At 45.0% G+C, this 19,048-nt stretch overlaps 2 protein-coding genes across 3 annotated transcripts in view; one reads left to right on the top strand and one right to left on the bottom strand.

Moving 5' to 3' along the window:
- SENP2 (SUMO specific peptidase 2) overlaps window positions 1–19,048 on the top strand; it is a 303,654-nt gene that overhangs the window by 20,714 nt on the left and 263,892 nt on the right. The window lies entirely within an intron of this gene.
- IGF2BP2 (insulin like growth factor 2 mRNA binding protein 2) overlaps window positions 794–19,048 on the bottom strand; it is a 62,331-nt gene continuing 44,076 nt past the window's right edge. The window contains exons 7-16 of one of the 2 annotated variants that reach the window (XM_081863518.1): window positions 16,208–16,342; window positions 13,124–13,246; window positions 12,374–12,509; window positions 11,566–11,694; window positions 9,455–9,523; window positions 6,428–6,544; window positions 4,880–4,954; window positions 3,400–3,531; window positions 2,996–3,109; window positions 794–2,410 (exon numbers count right to left, since the gene is read on the bottom strand). In XM_081863518.1, the coding sequence (XP_081719644.1) occupies window positions 2,315–2,410; window positions 2,996–3,109; window positions 3,400–3,531; window positions 4,880–4,954; window positions 6,428–6,544; window positions 9,455–9,523; window positions 11,566–11,694; window positions 12,374–12,509; window positions 13,124–13,246; window positions 16,208–16,342 (1,126 nt within the window). In that variant the 3' untranslated portion in view covers window positions 794–2,314. The remainder of the gene's footprint in view (window positions 2,411–2,995; window positions 3,110–3,399; window positions 3,532–4,879; window positions 4,955–6,427; window positions 6,545–9,454; window positions 9,524–11,565; window positions 11,695–12,373; window positions 12,510–13,123; window positions 13,247–16,207; window positions 16,343–19,048) is intronic. The other variant, XM_081863519.1, reaches the window with a different exon arrangement.

The raw sequence follows: 19,048 nt of genomic DNA on the forward strand, positions 1-19,048 counted from the left end.
TAAGTCCCATCAAACTCTGAGGAGCTTCCTTCTGAGGACACTTGTATAGGATCTCTACCACACAAGCATTTAAAATACAGGCATCACCAGCTGTGGGGTAAGCACTCTTTTTTTCTTTTTCTTTTAATCTGACACCACCACCAATAAGCCAAAGCATGTGAAATTTTCACAAGTGGGCTTTTCCATCCACTTCCATAGGGCTTCCTTCTCTCCCCCCCCCCCAATGTTGGGCCTCCCATCTTGTGCAAGAAGCTGCATATGGGAGCTGATGCTATAGGACAGGTTATATTTAGAGCATAATTGCCTACTGTTAGTTGGCACATAAATATGTAGCTATTATGCTACAAAAATAATCGGTTAATCCTGTAAGAGATTAGCCTCTTTGTAAACTGCTTGTTTTAGCATATGTTAATCTTTTCTATCACAGTAAGAAACAAGATGTTGTGTTTGTTTGGCCACTAGCTTGTGCTGGTCCAATCCTGTTTTTGAGTGTGTGTGTGTGTATGTGTCTAATATTCTTCTTCTAAGCTGGTTTGTTAAAAGTTTTCGCCATAGTGACAAGTTAACTCAAATGATACTTTTGCAGGGTCCCTGCAATTCAAATGAGTTTGAAAGTCACCCAGGTACTTCTACAAAGCGCAGCCCTTGTTTCTGCTTCCACCCATTGACCTCACAAGACTGCACAGGATCCCCTCCTTAAGGCCGGGGAGGAAGTAGATTAGGGGAGAGTGCTAGCATACCACCCACTTTCCTATTTTCCTTTTTCTGTTAAATAAAACTACTGAGGTCAGGCTCTTGTTAGCTGGATATATTTTGTTTTTCACAGAACACTGTTTGAAGTAGAGAAACTGGCATTGCAGTCTGTTGGTACAATGGTATGTTCACAGAAACCAGTATAACATCCATCTGTTAGCACAGAAAACTCTAACCGTGTGTGTAACCTGTCAAACTCAGGAGTTCTGCTCCAGTGTCTCTTGCACTTCTATCCTTTATTATTATTATGTTCCAAGGCCATTTGCTCTCATCTAGCAGAAGAAGAATACAGAATAGTCATCATGCAGAATGATGCTTTCTTCCACCTGGCAGCTGTCTTTTGCCTAAATTTATTTCCAACTCATTTTTATTAAAAAAATAAAAAAATGCTCCAACTCTCAGTTTTACAAGGCATACAAAATCTCAAAAAGGGACACACAAGAGCAAGGTGCTGAGGTATGAAAACACCTGAGGTAGTTTGTTTGTTTTCTTTTGTTTTCTTTTTTTGAAAAAAAGTTGCAATTTTCATGCCCTGGGCCAACACCATCTTGTCAATCCCATTTAAAAAACCCACTTCCCAAAGTATTGGTGGCAGCATCCTCCATGCAAAATGTACCAAGTGTGCTCTGTTTTCCTGCAAGCTGGGTGAAGGTTCCCCTCCACCCCTTTTAGGAAGCCTAGGTATAACTGAAGCTTGGCATTTTGATAAGCAAAGTGGAAGTTGTGGCTGGGTGGTTCTTTTTGCATCTATGATGTGTTTACTTGGAGCACTGCATTGTCTGGTGGTACAAAAGGAGAGAGAGTGTATGCAAAAACCAGTTTGAGATCTATGAAGCAAAGAGAAGATCATATGAGCTGGAGAAAAGAAATGCATAGAGATTCCTCTGCTAACGAGACGGTATCCCTTCCGTTGGCACATACAGGCAGCAACCCAATATGGCATGGAGCTGCCATTGGTCTTCCTAAAGTCCTTCTAAATGTTGTTCACTTTGGATTACCAGAGTAAAATTTAAGTGGAATTCCAAAGTCCTCCATGCTACTTTCTGATAGAAATTCAAAATGGACTAGCTTCTTTCCTTCTTAATCTAGAAAAGCCTGCTTTTTCTAAAAACAAAATGCGACTGTTTAAAAAAAGAAATTAAAGACTGGAGTTAGTTTAGTTAGCTATATTAATTCTAAAATATATTAATGCTGTCCTGTACAGCAGCCCATGCACTGTGTGTGGGGAAAAATGTTTTCCTAGTATGTACACACATGTACAGAAATTATTCTGAATGGGTTTGTCTGCAAAAATTTTTGCCTATGTTAGTCCAACTAAAGGGATAGCGTTTTACTGTTAGACAGACTCCATGTGGGCTGTGGTGTGAGGGAAGCAGTTCCCTGCTGGCTGAAGCCCCACCCCCTCCCACTCCCTGTGTACTGAAAGTCCTCTGCAGAGCCCCAGCTTCTTGGGCAGACTCCAATGCCTCCAGATAGTCTTTGGTTTGCTCCCTGGTCTGGTTATTCTGTCAGGTGTTGGAAGGGCTACATTCATCGGTTGTTGTTGGCTAGCCTTGGAGCCTCATTTGCTGCGCTGCGAGGCGGGGGCTCCCTGAGGGTGTTTCTGTTCCTGCTGTTTCACCTGCTGGACAATTTCCCTGATCTTGCGCTGTGCAGTCTACATGGGGAGAAAAGAACAATGATTATTAATAGAAAAAGAACAGGCAATCTCGCTATAGCTAGAGAGCCATCTCCCCAAAACGAAAGACCCAGGTGAGGGTCCTCTGTGGTACCCGTGGTAAGTATTCCACTATCTTCAGCTGAGCTAACATAAACAACTGTGACTTATGTGAAAGTCCTGCTAAGGTCGGCTTAGATGAAATTATTTCAGTAGCAGTTGTATTCTCTATCTTCAGCCAGCCTGACACAAACATGCTTTCAGGCAGCAACTCTGAAAAGTGTTGTGTATAATATAGAGCGCTTTCAAAGCTGGAAGAAGCACTACTTGTTGTTTTTCCTTCAAAAGCTGCTAAGTAGTTTCTGCACTATACTCTTAAGTACCAGAGAATTACAATTTCCCCATTTTAGGACCGTGTGCTATATTTGTCCCTTAACAACTATGAATGTAAGTCAATGACATGCACATGCACATTGACTACACATTTCCATAACTTCCATGTAGCTTCAAGGCTGTCATTTCATTAACTTGTTAACGTTTTCATAACTATCCTATTGTTGAATAAGCCATTATAAAATACTCCACCTGACTGGCAAAGAAGTGACCAATGATTTTGACGACGACTTCCTCATTTTCATCAGGTGTTTGGTCACGGGGTACAATTACTTCTGCACTAGTTAAGTTCTGTAGTTCATTCACCTGCAACAGCACAGAAAAAAAATCTGATTGGAACTGCGAAAAGGTTAATGGCATAATCAGTAGGCGGAGCAAACGTGATTAGATGTTCATGCCACTCCTGCCCTGTGTATCTACTCAAGCAATCCAATCTAATAAGCATCACCCCTCACTTTGCTTTTAAGTATCAAGACTCGTCACTTGGCATTCAACAGAGGAGTGCTCATTTGGGGGGTGAGGTCAAGCTGTTGGACGGTTGCAACCCCACAGATTTTTCTACCTCCCTTGACCCTGATAGCAGCAACCCCACATACCGTTTTGCCACCTTTTCCTATCACACGACCTGCTGTGGAGGAAGGCACCTTAATGTGGGCTTCAAGCTTCACTTCTTCTTTCGGATTGAAAAAGTTTTCTTCTTTCAGTTTCCCAAATATTCGTCCTTGGGCCTGGGATCAAGAAAATAAAAAAGACCAGCTGCTAAATTTCCAAGAGTCTATAATCTGTGGTTATAAAGGTAATGTACACTCTAAAAGAACTCACTTTCTCTTTCCAAGGAACAAGGTTCCTGACTAGGAGCTACGTGAAAAGTCTCAAACCACTTGTCCTATCAGGACCGTGTCCTCTTGCCTGCTGTTCTCCCAGATGGTGTGCAAAAATGAATTTAGCTACAACGACACGAACAGTCCTGTCCTGCTGCACCTAAAATCCAGCCCTAGAAACCAGGACAGACCCATACCAGCTTCTCTATCCTTATTGCAGGGTTAAAAACCCTACCTCCAGCCTTTTGGGTCCTAGATCTGTGTTCTTAAAGAGCATGGCAGCTCTTAGACGCTACAAATAACAAGGTTAGATTCTAATGGTAACACAAGGCCATGTGTTGTCCTCTTCTGTTGGGCTGCAGCTGTTCTGCTCAAACAGCTGACTTAAGAGTCAAAGCATAAATATGTGCATACTTTAGCACAATAGGACCTTCATCTAATGGCACTCTATAGGAGCTGCCCATATATGAATTTCGCAGGGGAATGCTGATGAGGCACAAAGTGAGTCTAATCTTCCAGTAGCCTCCTGAACTGAAAGGATGAGCGGTGGCACACTTTGTCGTGTCAGCAGACGATATTTGGGGGCAGGGGGAGGGAAAAACAATAGTTTGCTTTTAAAACACTAATATATGTTCTTTATATCAGGGCCAGTAACAGTTGTAAAGTTCTGCAAGTTTTAAGAAGCAGCGGGGCAGGTAGCATTCTCCAGTTGGGATTCAAAGTTTCTTTCATACAGTCCTGTTTCTGTTGCCCCTTAATAGGACTATTTTCCCAAGTTTTAGAGAAAGTAAAATCCCCTCCAGCCCAACCTCTCCTTTTGTACTGCACTTCTAGTTATAGCACCATGAACATACAGGGGTGCTCAGGCAACTATTTTGGAACTAGCCGATTTAAGCTTTGATCCTATGCACACTTACTGGAAAGTAAGCCCCAAAGTGGTCTAACTTATGGGGAAACAGTACCCTGTGGTTATTGGATGATGCTGTCAAGTTTGAAACAATTGCTGGAAATCGAGAAATATGTAAGGGAAGGCTGGTGGGTGTGGTGTTCAAAGCTAAGAATGTGGGGCTGTATGACTCTACTGCTCTCCATATTTCGGGTTAGCAGCAACATCAGAACTCTACTGGCAGGCTGCTTTAGTTGGGGTTGGCCACTCTTGCCTTCTTGGACAGCTGCTTCCCTCATGTTTTCAGCAGCTGACACAAGCCGGCCCTGATGCCTTGCACTTCATGACACAAGATTGCTATGTACTGACCTTGAATTGTGCTTCTGGAGGCCCACTGATGATCACCATCCTTTCGCTGGCATCTGGACTCTCAGCTGGTGCAATCTGCAAGTCACAGAGAACACAGCACAGTGCAGCAAATTTGTCCCAGTGGCATTGGCCCTTTGCCCTCCATCAATAGCCCTGGTGCAGAGGTTTTGCAACAAGCCCTAGATTACAGGATCCACTTAAAAAGCTTCCAGACTAAAAACAGATACTGCACATGAACTCTGGGCTCCACAATACCAAAGGCTTGCTACCTGGGCTCTTTAATTATTGTGATATGGTAGACTAGTTTACATTCACCTCTGGGTTCTTGAAAGCACCTAGCTTAAAGGTAATGCTGCACCACATTTTGAGCAGGGTTTGATTTTTGGTAGGAGAGTTTCAGTGCCAGAGTTGTTGACACTTCAGTTGAAAAATTGCATTTCTCTCTCTGCAGCACGACTCCTCCCCTTGCTTGCCAAGTATGACAGCAGGCAATGGGGAGGCATGCTGCAGATTGTGTTGCCAGGTGCCCCCTTCAAGTAGTAGTCTGCACTTTAAAAAAAGAGGAGAAAATGATCCACTGCACAACCTACACGCCTCCCTCCATCTTATCAGATGCTTTACCACTGTTTGCACATAACCCAAGAAGCCACTGGAACGGGGAAGTGGGACACAACACCACTATGAAGAGTGTAAAGGGTTGCATATTACATGCACACACACTGCTTTGGCTCAGGGCTAGTAAGAGAGTCCCTTAAGGGACACATCCTGTGTTACGTTTTTAGTATCAGTAATGAGCCGCAGGAGCACTTCCATGTCCAAAACCTGAAATATACATGAGAGGCAGCCTCTGATAGTATAGAAACAAGGAGTAGTGTTAGAGCCTAGTGTATACCCAGATAGTTTGTGCAGTAGTTTGGGTATATCACAGACTGTGACCTAAAAATACAAGCCCCAATAGGCAATGATTCATATGAGCTTTCCCCAAATGGCTATGTATAACCCAAACTTGACTTGCTCGTGTCATGCAGGGCTGGTCAGGCCCACTCAATCATCAGCAAGCCCCAAGAGTAACGAGTCAGTCTCCACTAATGAGTCATTTCCCAAATATATCAGCTGTCCTGGGTGTGCAGCCAGCTGTCTTTTCTAAACCGATAACTGTTTTCTGAGGAGCTGTCCATAGCCAAGATATGCGGCTGGCCACCTCTCCTGTTGATGCATATTCTCTCTCTCCTTATCTAATGGGGCTTCTTTTGTTTGCAGACACACCAGTTGCTGATGGCAATTTATTTCAACCAGATTTTTGGAATGCTATCTTGAATTCTTTGGAGGAAGAATGGAATATGAATGCAGTTAAGAAAAACTGATGAAGAGGCGGTAGAACACTTAATGTTGCAGGAAGGTCTTAACACACAACTGCTCCTGGCAGTATTGGCCATGGATTTAAGAAATCAGAGCTGGAGGCAGGCAGAGTTCTGTAGCACTTGGCTTCTGAGCTGGAGGAAGAGGCAATGCAGGAAAGGGCGAGGGGTGGGCGGGTGGGCTTCTTACCTTGATTGAGGCACCTGCAAATCTTGCCAGCTGCTTAATGTGTTGGCCCTTCTTCCCGATAATTGCACCCACTGCCTGTGTTGGGATGAACAAGTTCACCACCTCTTGCTCTGGCAACTGTGGACAGCAAAGGGACATGAAATGCATATTGGGAAGAAAAACGAAGCATTCCCACCTGTATCGCTTTCCCAAGGTGGGGAGCAGCAAGCAAGGAAGCAAGCAAGCAAGCCCTGGCTCATGTCAGACGACAGGCAAAATCCACCCCAGCAGTGACATGACAAGCACTCCTCAAGGAAATCTCAGATGAAAGGGGGAAAGGAGAATGCAAGGAAGAGTTAAAGCGGAGAGCTATCACCAGGGACTGGGAGTTAAATACAGTGAGCACCATGCAAATCAAACTATTCAGACAACTGAAGATCTACTGAAATCTACTGGATTTACAGTGCAAACCTATACACGCCTACTGAGGAGCAGGTCTCATCAAGTTCAGTGGGGCAAACAAAACCAGCGAGAGCAATCTGGTCAAAGCAAATGATGGGAGTATTAAGAGTGTGTGTGTGTGTGTGTGTGTGTGTGTGTGTGTGTGTGTGTTGCTGTCTGCTGCTATGACCAAGAGTTTTGGCAAAGCCAGCGAAATCCAGCCAAAACGATGGTCATGGTGTGGTGTTGTCGTATCTTCTCTCAATCGACTGCCCCTCTTTCAACATACAAGGGTGTCGTACCCCTTTGATTGTTGATATATACTGTAATGGTACAAAAAGAAATAAAACCATTGCTTTCTATTTCCACTTGAGTCTCAGTAACAAGGTGTCTGCGAGCAAAGAACCAACACAGGTTGCCTATCTGAATGAGACAATGCTTTATGTCTAAGGGGATTCCTGGTCTAGGGAAATTTAGTTAAGTATTTTCTTATCTAAGTACCAGTACGTGTTTTGCCAGAATGTGCTTAATTAATGTGTACTGAATTATCTCTTGGCACGAAGTCACAAAACATGACTTTACGCCAATGCTGCAGGCAGCTACAGAACAATGATTCAACTGGAATTTCAACTAAGATCCTCCCAGGCTACAACCAAGTAAGTACCCTCTGCAGACCACAAAGCCTGAAGAGGAATCAGTTTTTCTTCTCCTTTGACATTTTTTAAAAAAGTAAAAACAGTACCTTAAAGTAGGCATTTAGAGGTTGAAATTATTTCAAAAATTCAAGTACTCGTTACAAATTCCTCGTGAATCAAAATGCAAGGAAACTGTAGATCAGTTTCATGCTATATAAACTTTAAAAGCTATTCTACAGTCTTATATATTGTGCTAGCTTACAACTTAGGTTCCATTCAACTGACATGTCCCCTTGCCCTCTCAGTTCCAAACCTTCCACAGCATGATGTAGACTGTGAAACAGTCACATATGACATTCTTTTGGAAACAACAGAAGAAAGCAAGGAAGTTATAGGGACTGTTTGATTGCACACTTAAACATGCATTTTGCTGCTGTTTTCTTTATGTATGTGCAAGGACCACTTCTTATTCTTTCTACACACACAGAACTGCATGCCCAGCATGGGGCAGCCAGCAAAGAATCGCTTGCAGGAATAAATGGCTAAACCTGTTTTCAGGCCAAGAAGTTGGGAGAGAGCCAAACTTTGTTTAAAAAAAGAAAGACATAGGAACAGAAAAAAGAAATAGGAGGTGACTTATTGCAGAGCATTAGTACTGATTGCTTTCTCCCTGTGATGTAGAATGGGTTTATCCGAATCCTGTTAGAAAAGAAGTGGAATGCCACCCTCCAAAATGTCAAAGCATTCACTTTAGGTGGGAGGCTAAAATTAATTCAGGAATGCTAATAAGCATCTCCATCAGGATCATACTTCATTTACCTTTCTTGCCCCTCCGAGCTTACTGCTCTACAATTTAATGGAATGAAGAATTGAACGCAGAGTGCTAGTAGGCTTGGCTTCCTAACCCCAGAGACATTTTTGTTTGTGTGAGCAATACCCACACTGCCTCACCTTTCTAGGGTGAAAGGCCCCTGGCACAGCACCATCAGAAAGAGAATGCAAGCTGCACAAGAAAGCACAAGAGTAGAGCAGAAAGGAAAGAACCAGGCACTGTAGGGTTCATGGATGAATATTGCCAAGGATTGTTTTGATATCATCTCCTAGGATAGGAAAATCTAGCATACGGAACAAAGCAGGCAAGGCTAAGGCTTATTAGCATTGCCACCTTTTGATGGATTGGGGCTGCAACCTTTAATGGCTCCATAACATTAGGCGAAGGTGCTCATGGCACAAAGATCTACTTACTGCAGAGCTATGGAACGACAAAGCCTGTATCCATGAAGGTGTCGTCCTGCTATTTGGAATGGGTCACAGCTTAATTGTAGAGTACATGCTTTCTATTCAGACGCTCCCAGATCCAATCCCTGGCATCTCCAGTTAAGAAGATCGCAGGTAGGACAGTTTGGAAAACCTCTGCTGAGACCCTGCCAGTCAGACAATACTGGGCAAAGGCAGTCCAATATTCTGACAGTATAAGGCAGCTTTGCAAGTTGCAAAGTGGCAACACTCTAGAAAATACATGTATGAAGAAGGTAATGCAATTGGCACCTGGCTCCCTGTGACTACAGTGGTACCTCTGGTTACGTACTTAATTCATTCCGGAGGTCCGTTCTTAACCTGAAGCACCACTTTAGCTAATGGGGCCTGCCGCGCCGCCGTCGTGCGATTTCTGTTCTCATCCTAAAGCAAAGTTCTTAACCCAAGGTACTATTTCTGGGTTAGTGGAGTCTAACCTGAAGTGTATGTAACCCGAGGTACCCCTGTACAAGGTAAGAAGCAGGGCAGTGTAGAAGCTTCTCGGTGGCTTTGCTGTGTGTTACTGTCACCAGTGCAACAGAGTGGGCAGAAACATACGGAAAAACTGCTCCGGAACAGAACCACTTAAAAGCCTCCTAAGCGAGAAGACAGGGCGTGCTGCAAAGCAAGGTGCACAGAAGGCCAGCATCCAGGAAGAGCAGGGCAATGCACTTACAGAGTGCTGATGCGGGTATGCGCCAGTCGGCGAGGCTCCATAGAGGCCTGAGAGGTATGCCGCGTGGCTCTACGGCAGGAAAGAAAGTGACAGTCAGTGGGGAGGGGCTGGAGGCAGAGGGCCACATGTCCTAGCCGTGGGTGTGGGTGTCTGTAACCGGCATTTCTGCAAGGCCCCCTTGAGGCTGACATCACCAATCCCTTTCCAGTGTGACGTGGATGATTCTCAGCTCAATTCACGGACTGCCTCCACTGTAAAGATTGTGTCGAAGTTGACATGGAACAGTATCATCCCCCTTTCTGATTGTGAGCTCAGGTAGCGAGTGTTGACAGGATTGTAGCCAAAAACCGAGCCACAGAGAAACAAGAGGGAGGAGTCAGCAAGCATGGGAAGGAACCTCAAGGTTTAGAGCGGTACAAAAACGTCCTTTTTGAACACAAAACCTAAGGGGGGCAAAACACAGCCAAATGAGGACTGAGCATGCTGGGCCACCACAGAATGTTACATGTCAGCCGGAAATCTAAAAAAAATGGGGCCATAGGGGAATGGAATGGCTGGTGAAAACCTGACCATGAGCATTCCTATTGATAGATGAGAAGAGGGTGCACTGTTTTGTTCCAGGTCCCACTTGTTTCCATTGGGTGGGGGGTGTCTGTGTGCCTATCAGTTTAGGAGCAAAATTGGCCCACCCAGTCTCGTTAAAAAAAAAAATGCTTCTACATACATGGAGGATTATCTAGGGATGCACATGTATATACATCTTTAAAAATAAAAAAACCCTTATCTGGTCCTTTTATTTCTCTTTGTGGGGATGTTAGTTGCTGGTTTATTAATCTTATTCTTGTTTCCCATCCTGGTATCACATCATAAGGGTGTGTGTGTGTGTGTGTGTGTCAAAGTATTTTAAATAAATGAATACGTTTATTTTTAAAAAGTAAAACCTTCAGAGGCAGCTTGAGCTTCCAGGAGGTCCAGGAAACTGAGGCGGCAGTTCAAGGGGGATTGGAAGTGGGTCAAGAAAAAGCAAGAATGAACCTCCCTACTATCAATTGTATTTTACATTTCAGATTGCTTTTGCTAACTGTTATGATCTGCTGGCAGCTACTGTTATCTCTTACCACACTGCTAAGTTTCCCCCTCTATTGCACGGTATTTTTTAAATTTACTGTTGCTTTTATAATTTCATTGATTTTGATGAACTGTGGTATTAAAATATTTTAAAATTATATATATAATGTGTGTGTGTAAAACAGCCATGCACTGAATCACACATTTGGCCCATCTAGCACAGTAGTGTCTACTCTGGCTGGCAGCATCTCTCCAAGACCTCTCTCTACCTGCAGATCCTTCTTTTTCATTGGAGATGCCAAAGACTGAACTTGGGACCTTGCACCTGTAAAGCATGTGCTCTACCATCGAGCTGTGGGACATCCCCTATATATATTTAAAAGCCCAATACAAGGTTTAGCTAGGTATGGTGTACTTTGCACATGAGTGCTGCCACTGCTGAACAAAAAAATCCATGCTGTTCTGCATGGGGTTACACATAATCAGATAGGGACAGCCCTGTTTCCCAAAGATATGCAGAATACCTTCTGCAGCTTGTTTCCAAAGTCAGCTCATCACAAAGGGGTAGAGGTGAGCTATCACCACGAGGAAGAGGGTCACATCACGCAGCACCCTGTTTCTCTGGCCAAATGTGTGGGTTGTGATACCTGGCACACTCACAAAAGAAACCCCCAAGACGTCCTTGTTTTCTGAACAGGGTAAGCAAAGTCAGCCAACCGGGTAAACAAAATGGACGCTGATGTTGTCTGAAAGTTGCCCTAGGATTTAAGGAGAGACCGGCTTTCTTAAAAGCCCATAGGGATGAGTCTCCAATACTGTCATCACCAAAGACCTCACTTCCATGCCCTTCCATTGCACCTGCCCGCTTCCCCCAAACTGCGTAGCAGGGCACACTCCAAAACACTACACTTGAAGCAAAGATCTGCTTGCAGGAACTGGTCGTTGTGTCTCCTCCTTGCCTCTAGAGGGCAGCAGGACAACACCACAGAGTACATTTGCAGAGGCACGTACATAACAGGGTAGAGGATGCACCAGCTACTTACAGCAAAAGGGTTGTATGGGGCAGTGACAGCAGGCCTGCGGGCTCCAGCTCCAGAGGGGAGCATGGATAAGCCTGTCGAGAAGATGCCCAATGCATTGAGGTTAAGTCCAGGGATCAGATTGGCTTGTTGCTAAAAAGAAACACAAGGGGAAATGAGAAACAACAAAGCAAACTGAGGGAGGGCTGGGAAAACTATGTTTGGGCCACCTAACTTTCATCCAGTGAAGTAAGACCTGAAGGTGTCTGGCATTTTCTTTGGGGTGGGCAAGGCATCCACACACCTCCATCTTTGGTCAAAGGCCTGGAAACGATGCCTTATGAGGAACGGCTAAGGGAGCTGGGCATGTTTAGCCTGGAGAAGAGGAGGTTAAGGGGTGATATGATATCCATGTTCAAATATATAAAAGGATGTCACATAGAGGAGGGAGAAAGGTTGTTTTCTGCTGCTCCAGAGAAGCGGACACGGAGCAATGGATCCAAACTACAAGAAAGAAGATTCCACCTAAACATTAGGAAGAACTTCCTGACAGTAAGAGCTGTTCGACAGTGGAATTTGCTGCCAAGGAGTGTGGTGGAGTCTCCTTCTTTGGAGGTCTTTAAGCAGAGGCTTGACAACCGTATGTCAGGAGTGCTCTGATGGTGTTTCCTGCTTGGCAGGGGGTTGGACTCGATGGCCCTTGTGGTCTCTTCCAACTCTATGATTCTATGATTCTACTTGCCCCCATGGTGACTATTGGACTCTTACCCCAGGACCACCGGATTCTCACACAACAAGCACACACGCAAATCGGGCAGGATCAAGAGCTTACATTGACTGCTACAATGTCATTTTCGTAGGCTTCCCGAAGCTTGTTCATGATCTCCACCTCAGCATTGGAGCAGGCCTCAATGCTACCCTTCACGGTGATGGTCCTCTCGGGGTTATAAATGGTTAAATCCTGCAAACTGGACAATCGGAGAAGAACAAATGTCCTGGGATTTGTAACGTGCCCTGTGGTTGACAGTACAGGCTAGGCAATAATTATATTTATAAAGCAAATCCAGAAAGTTAAATCTATTGGTGAGAACAACGCAGATCAAGAAGACAAGTTATTTAGGTTGAGCGCAGATGGGCGCAAGAGCCTCTTGTTTTTCACTTCAAATTGTACAGAGGACAATCCCACCACCCGACTCCGTCAGGTGGATTAGCTGGAGCATCCACAAATTAGGAAGTATTCCACACACAGACACACCCGGGCATATGGTATCGAGGGTGGATTTTTTCCAACTGCTAAAAGGCCAGGTTAGCCAACAAGGTACCCTCCAGGTGTTAATGGACTTCACCTCCCATCAGTCCTAGTCAGCATGGTCAATAGTCAGGAGTGATGGGGTTTGCTGTTCAAAAACATCTGGAGGGCCCCACATTGGCTACTCATGCTCTATGTTACAAAGAGAAGCAGCTTACTGGATGCCACCCAATATTTTGGGTGAAGGGGTTGTGCTCAGGTACATACTGTAAATTTCTCCTTGGTCTAACTGAGAAGTGTAATTTGACCGCCTATCTGGTCAGCGCTACTTACGGAGAAATGGTGATCTTGGTCCCCGTGTCCTGCTCAATTTTCTTCAAGTTTCGTCCTTCTTTGCCAATCAATCTCCCAACTAGGCTATTGTGTGCTAAGATTTTCAAGGGAATCTCTTCAGCTCTGAAAGATGTGAAAAAAACATTAAATCATTTTTTCTGGCATTAGTCTTCCCCCCAGTCCTCCTTTCTGAAGTAGGTTCCCTAGCTGGACTTTACAGGGCCCTTCAGTAATACAGTGGTACCTCGGGTTAAGTACTTAATTTGTTCCGGAGGTCCATTCTTAACCTGAAACCGTTCTTAACCTGAAGCACCACTTTAGCTAATGGGGCCTCCTGCTGCCGCCACGCCGCCGGAGCACAATTTCTGTTCTCGTCCTGAAGCAAAGTTCTTAACCTGAGGTAATATTTCTGGGTTAGCGGAGTCTGTAACCTGAAGCATTTGTAACCTGAAGCATATGTAACCCGAGGTACCACTGTACAGAGAGATGCAGCTCCAAAGTCTTCACTGTTGGTCCTTGGAGAAGACCATGGTACATTTCCCAACACCACCTCCCAGCATCGTATAGGATAACCATGATTATCTCCAGCCTTTTACCATGTTCTGGCAAAACCACTGAGCTTCATAAACACTTGGCCGCACACATTGCTTTTCCAGGTACAAACTCAGAAGCTAAACTGTGAAAGAGCAGTATTTAAATTTCTCTCCTCACCGCATTTTTTCAGTGTTCATGGTAATGACACGTATAGAAGGCAACAATTGTTTTGGTTGCATTTCAGTGACATAGATGTGATCTGCATAGCAGACTTCATAAACCCCACACCCAAGCCATTACCACCCTTGCAACTATTGCATTTGGGACCCTGCTGCCGAGCAAGCCTAGCTAGATAACTGCTTCCTATAGCCTGCCTTTGACTACAAAGCATATAAGTGTCCAGATCCATCACTCAAAGGGTTCCAGCCACCTATTAACATGGGCCAAATCAGTTCATCAGGCCTAGCAATGCAGGATGTGAAAAGATGTATGACTTCTCAAATGTCTACAATGAAACCAGTGTGCTAAAATTAGAAATGGCCAAAAAAGAAGGTGGGGAGAGGAGGTGACATACGCCAATGGTGGCTTTATTTATTTAGTTGCCGTAGAATGAAACACTGGCTGCAATCTTTACATAACCAGGAGTTCCATGATCCAGCAAGACCTCATCCATTCCATGAAAAGGGAGGGTTTTTTAAAAAACAACAACACAAAGGAGTCTTTTCAGCTAGCAATGGGGTTAAGGCCTTCACCACTGGACCAAATTAGTATGTGTGCCTGAGTGCAGGCATATGTATTTACATATATTTCATATGAGGTGCTTTAAACAGAGTCGATTACTCCACCCAACGCAACATAACCACTGCCTTATAGCAAGACAGACCACTGGAGTTTCTCCAAGCCCTTCCTAGAGATCCTGGGGGTTGAATCTGGGACCTCCTGAAAGCACAGCTGTCAGGGGCTCAGGAGCAGAGACACAGGGGAGAGAGGAAACAGAGAGCGAAGGGGAGGAATCTGAGGGCAGTTTAGGGGAGTATGACAGTGGCCCGAGAGATTCCATGAGCTTCTCCAGCGTTTCAGAAGATTCCCAGAGGGGAGCGCCAGGGCGAGGGGGGTCCCAGAGGGGACACACCAGAAGCAAGGGGCCAGCGGGGACTCCCAAAGCAGCAGTGAGAGATCAGGACCAGTTCCCCCACCAGAGCGGAGTGGGGGGGAGGCGTCCCATGAATCAGGGCCAGCGTCTTCTCCAGTAGGGAGAGAAAATGAGTCAGGGCTGGCCACGCCTCCATCGGAGAGTGAGGGAACGGAGGGGAAGTCAGGTCCAGCTACCCCCCCCCCCCGAGGGGGGAAGCAGTGACAGGAGCAGTGAAACGGTCAGAAGGAAGGTTGCCGGCTGGGCGCGGGCGCCAAGTTCAAATGTACAGGCGCGCGGGACAGCTGGAAGCCCGGATTGGGAGCCAGGTCCTAAAGCACGCCGGAGGCAGGGGGAAGAATCCGGGGACTCAGCATCAGAAGAGTCCAGAAAGGGCAACACCCCAGCGGGCAGATGGACCCAGAGGAGGAAAGAGCAGAGGAAGAGGTGGAGCAAGGCTAGAGTCTTAAACTGGTCTCTGGGGGGAGGAGATTCAGACGGAGCTTCGGCGGTCTAGCGTTGAGACGTAGAGCTGCACGCCATGACTTTGAAATCGTAACTGAACTTCAATAAAGACTTTTGCATATAAGAACGAACTGGTGTTGGTCCTTTGTGAGCTGGGACCTCGGGCAGCCCTGACAACAGCAAATGCTCAGCCACCGAGCTGCAACCCGATCCCCAAAGCCCATTACTGTGCATCCTGATTGGTAGATGCTTTCCAGAATCTTATACTGGTCATGCCACAGTCAAAAATCCTTTAGCTGGGGATGCAGGAGACAAGGGTGCCAACTTGAATAAAATATTGGGGTGGGGGGCAGGTAAGCCCCACACCCCAAAACAGATCATGAGACACGGCACACACACACCATTTGAATGACAATGGCTGTCAACTGCAGGGGGCAGCCCCCTCAAATATTTTATTGGGGGAGGTGAAGGGACCTCAGCACCTAGGAGTTGGCTCCTATGGCTGTAGATTAAGCCCAGAACCTTAGTTCATGCAAAACATATGTTCTGACACTGAGTCATGGCCCTGTAGAGAAACTTCAAGCTAATCCTCAGGACATGAGGAGCATCTGTTTATGGTAGGGTAGAAATGCTTATTTAATCAATAAAAACGCAATGTATTAATTCCCAACTATATATTAATTAATTAATTAACCATATATTAATTAAGAATCCCTACTCCATGTGGGTCGAGATGGTATTTCTTTGTCTTCTCCCTCTAGCCAATTGAGATTCTAGCCTGTAGAAGTTAGACTGTAGAAGTGGAAAAGGCAAAAGGCCTTTTGTATGCTCTAAAAGGTGAATTTGTGTGGTATGAACCTTCGATGCACAATGTTACATGCATGCAAGACATGCTATTTTAGGTGCTAAAGGTTCTGTTTCGTGCTTTCCCTATCAATGGCAGTGATACTTACGATTTTGTTTCTTCAGCCTCCTTCTGCATAATATCAAGTATCATGCGACATGCTTCTGAACACCCCTCTGGGGTGGCGTGAATGGTGATTGGCTTCTCTGCGGCACCAGCGTTTTCCTTCCGATGAATATCTACCCTGCAGCAACAGAGACCATACAAAGAAATCTGCTAGGGGTCAGAGAAAGGTGCCTGAAGCTGGCACCCTAATAAACCAGTGAAGGAACTGCATGTAACAGTGTACAAGGCTATTTGACATGATTAACCACCAGCAAAGAACCCATCTTCAAGCAAGCATTGAACATAAATAAAGGATAATGCAAGAAAAGCATTAAGATTTACGGTTCACATTTATACATGGTTCAGCATTACATGAGCAAGCTTCCAGCTCCTGTGCTCATTCCTCTCATGCTATGATGCCCTTCCAGACTGCCACGTTCATAGCAAACCATTGTTTGCTATTACATTAGCAGATTAAGGTATACATTTGCCTTCCAATGACGCAAAAACTAGTTTCAAACCATGGTTTCCAATTCTGTTTCAGGGCAAGCAGAAACCACAATTTTGCACTTCTTGCGAACCCAAGAAGTCAAGGGAGGAGATGAGATTGTGTGAGCTTGAACATGTGAGACCAAGACACCAAAGTGTAGAAGAGTGATGTAGTGGTTAGAATGTCAAACCATGATTGGCGAAATGTGGGTTCAAATCTCCATTAAGCAATGAAGCTCACTGAGTGACCCTGGGCCATTCACTCTCAGACTAACCTAACTCACCGGTTGTTGTGAGGATAAAAAATTGAGTGAAAGAAAATCACAGCTAAATGCTTCTCTGGTTTGGATGCCATGCAAATCATTGTTTTCTGAATTATGAGATCTTCCTGGACACATTAGATGATGTTGAAAGGCTCCAAAGCAGTAAACATATCATGTGCTTCCTCAAAAAAGTATTACCTTAAATATTAATACAGTTATATGTTAGAAGCAAGAAAGATTAGCTTTGCTGCAGAAGTTTAGATTTCTTGCTCAGTACATCTCCCTTTCTTACAGGGAACAATGCTCTGGATCCCACAAAGGGAGATTCCCAGGAATGACTGAGTTCTCTATAGAGGATTACTCACCTATCTAACCCCTTGAAAATGGATTCTGGATGGAACCAAATTTAAATGAAGCAGAGTGCATGAATATACAGTGGTACCTCGGGTTAAGAACTTAATACATTCCAGAGGTCTGTTCTTAACCTGAAACTGTTCTTGTGAAACCTGAGGTACCACTTTAGCTAATGGGGCCTCCTGCCGCCGCCGCGCGATTTCTGTTCTCATCCTGAAGCAAAGTTCTTAACCCGAGGTACTATTTCTGGGTCAGCAGAGTCTGTAACCTGAAGCGTATGTAACCTGAAGCGTATGTAACCCGAGGTACCACTGTATATGCATGCATGGATATACTCAAACATACCCTAATACAGGAGCTAAAAAATGATCTGCCCCTGCTGCAAGCAAAACTGGTATAGTCATTTACATAAGGTATGAAGAAACTGTGGCCCTCCTGATGTTGGATTCAAGTTCCCACCAGCCCCAGCCAACATGGCCAATGGTCAGGGATGATGAGAGTTGTAGTCCCAGAACATCTGGAGGGCCACAGCATCTTCATGCTCAATTCACGCACAGGACTGGTTCAAACAAGCTGCATCATCACCCCCACCCACGTGAGAGTGCTGTCTCATGAGTCACCATTGTGATGAGAGTCAGGGAGACCACAGACGACGTCCCCAAAGTGCTTCTACCCCACACCAGCTAGACTGCCAGTACAGAAATGGCCCTTTATGCTCCCAGAATCGTATGTATAAACAGACTCAAAGAATGTATTTAAAAATACATAATTCATTGGCCTTTTGACATTAGCACAATTTGCATGCATTGAAAAACCAAGCTAGCATTTCGATTCAGATTGTGAGTGACCTTGCAGAAATGGAAAACAATGCAATATCTTATAAGGCATCTTTGAAGACTGGTGCACATGAAACAGTCACTATGTGGAGGCTGTTGTAAATGGCTTCCTGTGGGCAAGACAAGCTGTCTGTGGGTAGCAGCTCATCCTGGAGACCAGGCAATTTTTCTCCATGCCACCATGAGGCTCGCCCACCCAATAAATAAGTAAAATTAAATCAAAAAGATCAGACCAATCTATGTGGCACTGCACACAAGACGTCTTGTATTGTGAGAAGCAGCTGCCACACTGAGTCATTTAACCTTCACATGGCACCGGTTTCCTTTGTGCTGGCCTTCGTCTGGGGCGCAATGCAGGAGAGCACCACACATGTAAAGAAGCCATAGCATCCCAATATTGGGGTGGGTGGTGGCTCTGGGATGAGGAACTTAGAAGGATTCAATAAGGTATGGGGAATTTGTTGCCCTCCAGATATCGTTGAACTCCAACTCCCATCAGCAACAGACAACATGGCCGATGGTCAGGGATGATGGGAGAGACAGTCCAGCAACATCTTTAGAGCTAAAGGTTCTCCACCGCTGGGTTAAGCAGACCTGCTAGTCACTGCCATTGTCCTGTGGCATCCTTGTTTACAGTGTGGCAAAAGAAAAGTATTGTGGGAGCTTAACGCTGCTGACTAAAAATGACAAATGTGGAACTAGTTTGGAGGAGAGCCCAGGTATGTAGCAGAGTAGACTGGATGGGATCACACCCATTCATCAGGCGTGCACGTCCCACTTCTAGGCCCATCAGGTGGTCATACACTTGATGCAGTATTTGCACAAGACAAAAAAAGCGTAACGCTCAATGACCGTAAGCCTAAACCATGCAGTAATTTCCAGGATCACCATCATGTAGTTTGC

Source organism: Podarcis erhardii (assembly GCF_964252035.2).
Source record: "Podarcis erhardii genome assembly, chromosome: 5".
Classification (NCBI taxonomy): Eukaryota; Metazoa; Chordata; class Lepidosauria; order Squamata; family Lacertidae; genus Podarcis; species Podarcis erhardii.